This window comes from Alosa sapidissima, chromosome 1 (assembly GCF_018492685.1).
Source record: "Alosa sapidissima isolate fAloSap1 chromosome 1, fAloSap1.pri, whole genome shotgun sequence".
In the NCBI taxonomy this organism is placed as follows: domain Eukaryota; kingdom Metazoa; phylum Chordata; class Actinopteri; order Clupeiformes; family Clupeidae; genus Alosa; species Alosa sapidissima.
The window spans coordinates 23,002,137-23,013,880 of NC_055957.1; the positions used below are offsets into that span (position 1 = coordinate 23,002,137).

Here is an 11,744-nt window from a genome sequence, read left to right on the forward strand (position 1 = left end):
TTGGGTGCCACGGATGTCTATCAAATGCGTCTGTGCATAGCTCATCATCGTCTTGCTTTCCCCCCTGTTCTGTGATTGGTCCCCTATCTCAGGCGAAAATTTGCTCCATGGTCTCCAGGCTGCCTTAGCAGCGTGAATCAAATCGCGCGCAAGGCAGCATGGGAACACCCAGGCTACAGAGTCATGCTGCTTGTGATTCCTCTTGTCCAACCCCTGCTAGTAGTAAATCATTGATGCTGTCTATAGTTAGCTCCCCCACACCAATGTACTTCTGTGCTGCTTTTATTATGATTTTGATCCTCTCAGTCTTGCTCGCTGTTTGAGCAGAGCAATTGATAACTTCTGCTATGAAGGCTATAAACTTTACATTGTCCACTGCGATATATTTTGACTTTACCTCTTTCCCAATCTGTCTTATTTCCTGAGAGTGCCAGTGCTGACTTCGTCCAGGTATTTCTGGACCAACTCCTGCTGTTAACACTGCTTCCTTTTTCCCTTTAACTTGTTTAATTGCTTCAGCATATGTCACCTTTTCCTCTACTTTAACTCTCTGTACCTCTGCTGCGCGTTTGTGCGCCTCACAACCTTTATACGCAGCACTGTGTTCTCCTCCACAATTACAGCATTTAGCCTTAACACCTTGCTTACATTTACCATACTCATGATCCTCCCCTCCACACTTGCCACAACTTGCTTTCCCTCTACATACTGCTGCTATGTGCCCATACTTTTGACATTTAAAGCACCTGAGTGGTGGGGGGATGTACTCACGTACTTGGTAGCTCATGTAACCTACCCTTACTCTTGTTGGTAATGTTTCCTCTCTCATAGACAACAGTATAGACAAACTCTCCTTTTTAATCCCGTTTTTGTTATACGTCAACCTCTTCACTCTTTCTACCTTAGCTCCCGTCACATTTCTCATAATCTCATCATCAGCCAACTCCGTTGGGACCCCTGTGATCACTCCTTGCACTATTCTTTTCTTCTCCCATACACCACACTTGACATTCTTCCCCTCCAAGATGGTCATTTTACACAAAATGTCTCTTTGTCTATTATCAACACATGTAATGATTAAACTTCCATCTCTCAATGGCTTAACTGACACAGTTCCTACAGCGTCATATAACGCTTTTGATAGCCTCAATGGGTTCAAAGAACATTGCGAATCAAACTGAAGTTTTACCTTGATCTCTTCCATTTGTCTTACGTTTACTCTAGTATCTTCCTCACCCAACTTCAGAGATTTAGCACTTAAACTACTACCACTATTAGTTCTGCTTCTCTTTTTTTCCATTCCTAGAGATAACTTTCTCCCATCCACGGTTTGTTTCTCCCGCTTCCTCATTCTCCATCTCACTCTCACTCGTTTCTGCTACGTCACTTCCTCCCATTGCCGTAAGTCGGCGCATCAACCCAGAACGCACCTCAGTCCGCCACTCTTCACTCCATCAGTGAATCTGTGATCGGTGGCGGGGTCTATTAGAGCAGTGTTTCTCAAACTTTTTCAGACAAAGGACCACTTAACCAATAAAAACAACCTCACGGACCACCTAGCTAAAAAAACAGTAGTCCTACTTTAACAGTATATTACACAGTAGGCCTACTCACTGAACCACCTTGCTTATTGTATTTGCACCTTGCTTATATTGTGTGAGAAAATTCATTTAAACTGGCGTAGCTTACATAAGCATTGTTACAGACCTGTTTGTATTTACATACAAGTTGGTTCAATATTGCAAACAACTCATTTATATTATATTTTACCACGTCTGCTCGCGGACCACTTGGGTTAGCTTGCGGACCACACTTTGAGAAACACTGTATTAGAGGGTGCCGTGAGCGCGCACTTATCCAGGATAGGTTTCACCTGGCTTGATGAATCCGTGTCTGCTCATCCTGGCGTGCTCGTTGTGCAACCAATTAAGCCTGTATGCTCTTGTTTTGGATTGATTGAGCGCAGCTCAGTAACTTATCCCGGATGTCTTAATTCTGCTTTTGTGCAAAAGGCCCCTGGTATACAATAGTGCTTTTTAGACAATGCGCTAAGCCACTCCCTAAGTTGTTAATTGCCACACCCCTGGGCACATTGTTTAAAAAATAAACATGCAAAACATTATTTTTTATTCACACCCAACTGCATTTTATAGTGATATGAATTTCAAACCAGTATATGTTCATGTAAAAGTTAATGTAATTTGTCCCCCTTTGACAAAATGAAAACATTAGATTAGCCCTCTCCTCTCTGTGAAAACGTTCACATCCGACACACAGTTCTTACAGCTTCACACCACCACTCTTTTTTTGGTTTTGGTTTTAAGCTGCATTCAGACAGGAAGAGACTACAGTAGCTCGTTTTGTATCGTGTGCATAATGGGCATGTGAAAAAAGGGAAATGTTGTCGGTATGTCTTTAATAGCTAGAAATATAATAGATGATGTAAGTATTATGTGGGTACAAAAGTGTTGCTGTTCTTAAATCTACAATTCTGGAAAAGAGGGGACGTCTTCTTGTATTCCTACACACAGGTAAAAACTCTATGATTACTTAGGGGAGGATGGGCTAAGTTGTACAGCTTTTTAATTAAGATGACCTCTAAACATGGGGATACAATAAGTTAATTAAACTAATGCATACAACACAAGATTGGGATGTTTTTTTTTTCATTAGTTGAAACCTTAAAAAATATCTAGGCCTAGTGTCATGCAGTTGGTAGCACCACACATAGATATGGCTACTACAGGGCTCAGGGACGGACTGGGACACAAAATCAGCGGCCCTCAAATCGGTTGGACTCAGACTACCTAATTAAATACAAAATCCTTGCATTACCCTTAAATATGCATATATTTTCAACTAAGTGTTGTGGAGCACTGAAAGTGGACATTGGCTATCACTCTAATTGATCAGAGGTAGCCATGGAGCACATGATCTCCATATTCTTAGTAGGCTATACAAGTAATTATGAAAAAAGAGTTTCTGCTTGAACTCAAAGTATAATTTAAAATTACTCAGCTACATTTAAACTATACAATGCTCAATTGATAGCAGCACCAAAAAAATACTAAAGCCTATGTGTAAAGAGCTAAATTATCTAGATTGTGGTAGACCTTATTGTAATTTATACCAGTTGTATGACAACTGAAACCACACAAAATAAACAAGGCAACTTTATTGCCTGTTACTGGAAATAAAGGTACGCTATACTACCTACCTACATTGTTGGTACACTTTAGAACAGTACAGCTACATGAACTTATTCCCTTGAATGTCTTCCAGTAGCTTATAGTATAGGTTAGGCCTAGCTTAGTTGGCTTGTGCATGAATATGACTTGACGTTTTTGTAGCCTACATTTCCGTAACCCTTTCAACACTACTTTGAGAGACCAACCACCACTCGTGCCATCGATGCTTAATTTTGGGCGTCTGACGGAAACTGATCAATCTGACCAACAATTAATGTTGATTGGGCACTCTTTTGCTGTCCGGGTTTGCAAATCATTAATTTAGAAAACTTAAGTTGTACTATTTGTTATCATAATTAAGTCATCATAATCATCATCATCAGCATGGCATGTCAAACACATACCTGTTAGCAGGAACTAGATTTTCATGTTGGCGAAGCATGGCTTCCTGACTACAGATGGTTGACAGTTTTAGTTTCAGTTGCTATTTCAGAACGGCTGAATGACAATTTGTTTCATTTCAGTTGATTGAACTTGTGCCTCAGTGAGAAGAAGATGAGTGTCACTGTTGTGCTGCTTTTTCTGGTCTACACCCTTCAAACAGGTTACCTTCACTATCTTACAGTATTTGTTATTGGCTGCTACATGTATGTATATCTGTAGTCCGCTGTTTCCCCTCTTTCTTTCAGATGGTCTTTTTATTTCTTTATCTTTTCTCTTGAGCTGACCACATGCCCATAAAAGGTTCCTGACAGGGCTTCTGTCACTTACCACAGTGTCTGTTACTTGGTACTGGGGTTCCCTTAGAATCGATAACTGCATACACATAGCAACCATGCAATATTTTTTGTATATTTTAGATTTGTCTGCCTCACTTCTAGAAATGCTTTTTCCAAGACATTTTATTTTGTGATATGTGGGACTATTTCTGAGCCTTTTGAGCAATGCATACTAATTATGTAGTATAAGGATTGTACTAACACTAAAGGAGGAGGGGCAAAGGGTTATGTGCAGTCCATTTACCTTTTATCTGAAAAAAATAGGCGTTCATTTTCCTTAACATAATATGATATCTATGTTTGCAATGTCATGTTGCTAATGTATCTCAACTCTCATTAATAGTGTAATCAAAATCTTGTGAAAAAGTTACAACTTTTGCACATATCTTAGAACTTAGAACTATTTTCTATCTTCTAGTTTTGTGATATCATTAGACATATCGTTTGTGAGTTGTAGAAGCTGGCACCATGAGTTTTAGCTTCTTTGCTAGTACATTTGCATCCCTATATTTGGGCCAGCCGTGGCCTACTGGTTAGCGCTTTGGACTTGTGACCGGAGGGTTGCAGGTTCGAACCCCGACCAGTAGACAAGGCACCTAACCCCTCACTGCAGGCAGCTCACTGCGCTGGGATTAGTGTGTGCTTCACCTCACTGTGTGCTGAGTGTGTTTCACTTATTCACAGATTGGGATAAATGCAGAGACCAAATTTCCCTCACAGGATCAAAAGAGTATATATACTTATACTATAGGCTAAAAGCAGCAGGTTCCCAACACTTTAAGAGACACACTGTATCTATATTGCATCTGTATTGCAGGGAGTCACCAGACACACACACACACACATGCAAACAACTTAGCTGAATAGTAACCTCTTTTTTATTTAAAGATGAGGTGCAATAGAATGTCTTTTCTAAAACAGATAGTTTCGGTCCCTGATTATGTTTGGCTGAAACGTGTTCGATGTCGTAAAATCCAGCACAAACATACACCTGACGGCATTTCGTTCTATATTACTGCACAACTCGATTCAAATGTTAGAGTAGCTGCGTCTCGAAGTGCTTGGCAATCCTTCTGGTAGAGGAAATATATTTCTTGGCAGAAGGATTATTATCTATAAATTGTTACATAATACATTTCTCGTTGCTGTGCCTTTATTTCACAAAATCTTGCCATTTATATGTAGTAACATATTAGAAAAGCAATAAGCCACTCAAGTCCGTAGGTTACACTGATTTTAGAACAACTAAGGGCAGGGTTGTGCGTCATGCCTAATAATGCCCCTCAGCTGTTCTACAATCAGTGTACCACACAGCCTCTCGGGGCTTATTGCTTAAATTTACACTTGTATATGGAGTTATTTCTACACATTGTAGGCCTACACATTGCACTGAAATAACACTCTTGACAAAGTACATAAACAAACGCGTTTGTTCTCTCACAGCTGGATCCCCTGTGTACAAACCAACTGGAGGATCTGTTACTCTGGAGTTCCAGCAGCACCAGCCCCTGAAGATGGGGGTAGATTTCATAAGGTGGCACTTTGGCCAAAATAATATAATGAAATATGTACCTCGCAAAGACACTGTTATAGTCGCCTATAAAGGTGGTTATCGTCATCGAGTGGAGTTTAATAATGAGACCTTCTCTCTGGAACTGAAGAACCTGCAGAAGAATGACAGTGGACTCTACAGTGGAGAGCTCAGTGCTGGAGAGACAGACATTAAGGTTGAGCATGAACTCTCAGTTCTGGGTGAGCATTATGGATGATCAAATGAATAATACTGGTTATTACATTACATTACATCACATTTGACTGATGCTTTTTAGCCAAAACGACTTACAACTAGATAAACAGTTTAAAGCTTTTTAAACAATTCTCCCAACAATTCTAGAGCAATTTAAAACAATTGAAAATGTAGAGTAGCCTACAATGGGAAAAGTGCATCAGTGAGTGCTGTTTTAATATAGTTTAGTGTCAGTTCTAGTCAGGTGATAAGTGCTAGAATTAGAAGGCTAGTTGTAAGTAGTGCTATGAGAGGAGATTCTTGTAGCACTACATACAACATTCTCTGAAAATGTTTTAATATATCAGATTAAAGTGAAATTTTACTTTGGGATAGCCATTCACATTTATCTATCAAGCACACACACACACCAGCACACATGCTTACACACATACCTTTAGTAACATCAGTAGGAGAAACGCAGATGGACTTCCTTTCCCAAAATATGAAAGTTATGTTTGTTTGTGTGTTTGTGTGTGTGTGTGTGTTTCAGATCCAGTGGAGGCACCTGTCCTGTCTGTTGTCTATAACCAATCTTGTGGTGATTTCTTTAATGTGACAGTGACTTGTAGAGGTCATGACCTCTCTCTGACCTCCACCTGTAACAACATCAACTGCACTCCAGAGCGAGAAACCTCCACTGACTCCAACCTCACCCTCTCTTTTAAAGATAATAGCATCACCTGCAATCATAGGAACCCTGTTAGCTCTAAAACTGCTAAAATGGAGTTCACACAGTGTCCAGGTAAAAAAGACATGAACAGTTTCACAGTTATTCTGTCCTCAACTTTTAAATGAGGGCCATCTTACCTGTAATATTTAATCAATTATTCAATCAATTATTGTAATCAATTGTTTTATTTTTCCCACTAGCCTTGCCATGTTTAAAGTGATGAGTTTGAAAAGATTTGACCAATTTTGCACCGCTACTGCTGTCTGTACTATCTGGATCAACAGATGCCTCCTGCCATCTTAGATTTGTTTCATACTTTCATCATTGTTGGGTTCAATGCCATAATTCACATAAAGTATGAAGCAAATTCAAGATGTTTAGGTGGGAACATTACGGTTTATGGTTCCGTCTGCTCTCTCCCTTAATCTGCCAGTTGGTAAATCTCCAGTGTAGTCATGTCTACTGATAATCCAAGCACAACACTTAATACATGTATCTTGTGATACGTTATTACAGCATACCAAACACAGGATACTTCAAAAGTATGTTGAAAAGGGCCAGTCACCCCAGAGCACTTTGGGTTAAAGGTTCTCTAAGCATGGTTGGCAACGTCACTTCTGTTGACGTTTCAAACAAAACAGACGGCTAGCTAGCTCGCCCCTCCCTCCCTCCTGTACAATTGAAACTGACATGAACGTGCATCTTGTCAGTGATTGTCTGGAACAGTTTGTTATGTTTCATGGTCCAGGCTGAACCAGTCTGTTTTTGTAGAAGTTTTTGGAGCCTGGGTTGTCCACAGAGACAGCGTTTTTTTGTACAGTGTATTAAGGCTAGCTGATTGTGAGGAGATGTTTGTTGTATGTGACAAAAAATGTTTTAGCTTAGAAACCGCGTAACATGACTTAGAGTTTTAATGACGTAACATGGCTTAGAGATACTTTTAGTACTTTTCTGGCTACTGAGTTTACTTTATGCTAATTATTTATGCTAATTACTTTATGCCCAAGTTTACTAGTATAAATGTACTTGTGGTACACTTGTACATGTACTTCTACTTCTACTTTGTTTGACTAAATTGGCCCATTTTCAGTTTATAATAGTAAACTTGTATACTGAGAACTATACTGTAAGTAAACTATACTAGTTACTTCTAGCACCTCTTTTAGTTTATTGTAGTATATGTTAAATATATACAAGGTGTAAAAGTAGTAAACCTTTAGGGTGCAGTACAAGTGAACTTATAGGTGTACTGTTCACTAATAAACTGCATTTATAGGGGAGAAGGTAAGAGGAGCCATAGGGTAAGATGAGCCATTTGTTTTACATTCTTCATCATTCTAATGTGTCAAAGAGGTTTTGTTTTGTAATTTTCACACCAAACAAAAATTCAAAGTGTTCTACAACTTCTGTAACCAACAACTCTTTGATAACTTATAAGGGTAAAGAGATGCTCTCTGTAAAAAAGTTGGTCTCGTGGCACAACTTCCCCTATGTGGGGTAAGATGAGCCTAGGTGTGGGGTAAGTTGAGCCAACACAAAGATTTCAGAAAACATTTTTATTTTCTTCAAACAAATTTAATTTAATTTCTACAAACAGTAACAAACACCAACATTTAACTGAAAATTTGCCAAATAGATTCAACTGAAAATTTGCCAAGACTCTTTTCTCACCTGTTTACCTTTGAATTCACTTAAATAAGTCTGATTAATTTGCTGCCTAGTCTCTGAAGTTATTATAACACTAAGGAACCATATAGAATGAGGTCACAAAATCAAGGCAAACTTAACATTTTTACAGATGCAATACAAGTACGACTGTAGTTAGCTGGCTCAACTTACCCCAGGCCTGGTGACTCATCTTACCCCACAACCACCATTTTGAAAAAAAAAAAATGTTTCTCACAACAAGCTAAGGTAAAATTCATGATTACGGTATGTTTAGCCCTCACATCATAGCTTAAAAGGGCACCAATTGAGGTGTAATACATCTGAATGTTGTTCTATTCACGTTTTCTCTAAATCACCCTAACTCTGGACATGAATGGAATCCACTTTGAGAGTAACAAATCATATTTTTACACACATATTTTTTACCACATTTGCCATGTGCTGTACCTTTCCACCTTTCCACATATTGTTGTTTACGGTTTCCTAGAAAAAAAGGGGTGGTTCTCTCCTATTCCTTATTTCAATCACACACACACTAATGGCATAGACTGCCACAGAGGGCGCCAACTGGCACATCGGGACCACTTTTGGGGTAAAGTGATTTGTCAGGAGGAGCTGGGCTCGAACCTGCAACCTTGCGATTCCTCTACCTATTTTCTGTTCATTGGTTTTTGTGAGAGTGTTTCTACTTATCTCAATAAGGAAAATAAATCAAGGGCCTATGTTGAGTAGGCTACAAATATGTCTTCTGAAGGCCTAAACAGAGCCCAGCCAAAAACTCCAATACAATTTTGATCAACTTTGAGGGACAGCTATGACCATGCAGGATCATCCAGACCAAACGTGATTATTTTGCTACATACTATTCCTATTTATGTACCAGCATGCAAAATTTGAGCCTCCTACATGGTTTAGTTATGGGCTTGTGAACTTTGACAAAAAAAGAGGCCGAGCAAATGGACACGCCCCTCCCCCTGTAAAATTGGCTGTATCTTGGAAAGTATTGATCTTACATAATAGTAATTTTACAGTGTGTCTCCTGGGTAACATAGGTACACCTGGTATTTTTTTCAGAATTTTTTGGGCCCTGGTTGAATTGACGTGGAATGACCCGTATGCAGAAAGTCAAAGACTATCAAAAGTCTATTCTTTTAAATCTTAGAAGTTACAGCCCAAAGGCAACCAGTTTGTCATGCTCTGATGCAGGCTGTGATGGCGAAATGTGTAGATGTAACAGAGGCGAACTGAGCTATCATGCTAGTTGCCCGTGTAAATCCTCACACCCCTAACGTTAAGAACGCTTCTAACCGCTGATCTAAAAGCCTGGGCTGTTAGCTCAGTGGTTAGAGTGTTCGACTCCCATGCCGGTGTGTGTCGAGGTGGCGGGTTCGAGGGCCGTGAGCGGCGGACGAATTACGACCTCTGTTACAGTGGTGCCGTAGACCCGGATCATGGGAGTGAGGATTTAGGGAGGTGAGTGTAACAGAGGCGAACTGAGCGAGCATGACCCCTAACCTTAAGAACGCTTCTAACCGCTGAGTTGGAAGCCTGGGCTTTTAGCTCAGTGGTTAGAGCGTTTGACTCCCATGCAGGTGTGTGTCGAGGTGGCGGGTTCGAGGGACGTGAGCGGCGGACGAATTATGACCTCTGTTACATAGACATGCTTTAGCCATTTGAGAATTTTAAAATAGATAACCCTTGTGAGGGCCTCAGATTTCCTTTAAAACATTTTTCAACTTTTTGCATCCCTAAACTGAAGAGCACCAGAGGGTCACCCGCAGTGTAACACACTAGCAGCACGCCTTGCAAATCATTGTGGCTATCAGAAGCCTCTGCCTCATTACTATCTCTGTTCTCATTGAATGCCAATGGGGTGGAGAGAATGAAAACTGATAAAAAAATTACATTTGTATCAGCTCCTTGTTTTTAACACAAATTACAGTAAATGTCTACATTTTTTCACAGACAAGAAATCTCCCTCACAACAAAATGGAGCTTTGCACTTGAGCATATCTGTATGCCTATCCGTCTATGTCCCGGTGGTGTCTGTTATGCTGTTGGTAAATGTATAATGAAAAGAAAACCGATGAAAACAGGTAAGATGATGCCTTCTTTCACTCTTTTTTCATTTATGTTACTTACAAAGTACCCAACTTACATGCATGCTCTTCAGACAAATACATTATGTTTTCACTCAGTACATGAAATAAAAAAAAGAAATTATTTTAACATGAAATATGTAAACTCTATTCATATTTCCTTCAGTGTTCGTTTATCTATCTAACCATATTGTAAAATGTTGGTCTTCTTAATTGACAATGATAGAAACAATAACTAAATCACCTTAATAACTTTGCTGAACTTAGAGGTCTGATGTCCAAACATGATTTAAATAAACTCATTCAAGTATTTATCTCCAGCAGGGTTGATTGCTGCCGTGGGCCTTTCACAGCCTTCCTAAAAAACGCCATCAAACATCTGCATGTGATATAAAATGCAGAGTGGTTCTAACAGAAACTAATAGAACTGACCACAAGAACTGTCTTCCAACTTCCAAAATGACATCAAAATGCCCCAACTGTTCCCAGTTTCAAATCAAGACAAGACCAAACTGTTAGATGCTTTCTGCCAAAAGCTCAGCACTTCCTTCATTTTTAAGCTAATGAACAATTATGCTTCCATTTACTATTATTTTCTGTACTTTGCCTTCATTTATGTAGAGCACATTGAATTGCCCCTGTGTGTGAAATGTCCTATATCAATAAACATGCCTTGCCTTGCCTACAACTCAGATTTATTTAACAAGTATTAAAATAAGTCTATAGTAAAACCAAATGTCCCCATATCATGTTAAAGGTCCCCTGTGTAATGGTTTCAGTTGTTTGTTAACAAAATCAACATTTCCCATTCATAAATGTGGCCCCATTCATGTTTAATTACCACCACCACCAAATCGAAGCTTGGCTCATTTACATTTACATAATGCAGTGTCGACTCGCCGTGTACGTGCACCATTTTAAAATAACAGTGGCCAGCAAGGGACATATGTGAAATACAGCTCAGTCTTTGCCGTCTGCAAGCATAGAAAAAACATTAGCTTGGATTCATCTGTAGAATTTCCCTATATTCAGCAATGTAAGTTACGAGCCCATTTTCTACTGTCATATGTCTTCCTAACAATCCGACATTGAAATTGTATTTTCCAACTAAATAAATAAAGACAAAAATAGCTTTGTTCGTGATCTGTCTAGAATCTTTGATACCACTAGCCAACTTCCGCAATACAGTGCCACAAGACAGTACGCAACTTCCGCAAGACGGTGCCGCGAGACACTACGCAACATCCGCAAGACAGAGGACAGGACAAAAGTACGGTACAGTACAGATTCGGCTCTAACCGCCTCTCGAAAGTAGCCTACTGGCGCTGTAAAGTTGAATAGATTTGTAGCACTAGCCAAAAAAATGTGTAGCATTGTTATAAAACCTTTAAAATCTCTAGACAATCACAAGTAGGGCAGTTCATCCATTGCAACTGGACTGATGAAAGGTCATGTACACCTGTAGGCTACATTGTTTTTGGGAAAAGCAGAAGGTATCAGCATTATGTTTTATTTTTATTTATTTATTTATTACAATAAACAAAACAATCC

At 39.4% G+C, this 11,744-nt stretch overlaps 1 protein-coding gene across 3 annotated transcripts; it reads left to right on the forward strand.

The window, feature by feature from the left end:
• Window positions 1-2,274: 2,274 nt before the first annotated feature.
• Window positions 2,275-10,875, forward strand: LOC121721785 (SLAM family member 7-like). 3 transcript variants are annotated; one of them, XM_042108587.1, is made up of 6 exons: window positions 2,275-2,531; window positions 3,713-3,792; window positions 5,411-5,719; window positions 6,247-6,498; window positions 10,060-10,190; window positions 10,515-10,875. In XM_042108587.1, exons 2-5 carry the CDS (start codon window positions 3,744-3,746, stop codon window positions 10,164-10,166), a joined length of 717 nt encoding a protein of 238 aa, XP_041964521.1. In that variant the 5' UTR covers window positions 2,275-2,531; window positions 3,713-3,743; the 3' UTR covers window positions 10,167-10,190; window positions 10,515-10,875. The 3 variants fall into 3 exon arrangements, with proteins under 3 accessions (XP_041964521.1, XP_041964520.1, XP_041964522.1); XM_042108586.1 differs by having other exon boundaries at window positions 10,518-10,875; XM_042108588.1 differs by having other exon boundaries at window positions 2,275-2,384; window positions 3,712-3,792; window positions 10,518-10,875.
• Window positions 10,876-11,744: the final 869 nt, after the last annotated feature.

What these genes read in the sequence shown, in the direction of transcription:
- LOC121721785 (XM_042108587.1), top strand. Translation starts at nt 3,744, where the DNA reads ATGAGTGTCACTGTTGTGCTGCTTTTTCTGGTCTACACCCTTCAAACA. An exon ending in GCATGAACTCTCAGTTCTGG is followed by an intron (nt 5,720 to 6,246) that starts GTGAGCATTATG and finishes TGTGTGTTTCAG; the next exon opens with ATCCAGTGGAGGCACCTGTC. An exon ending in GGAGTTCACACAGTGTCCAG is followed by an intron (nt 6,499 to 10,059) that starts GTAAAAAAGACA and finishes ATTTTTTCACAG; the next exon opens with ACAAGAAATCTCCCTCACAA.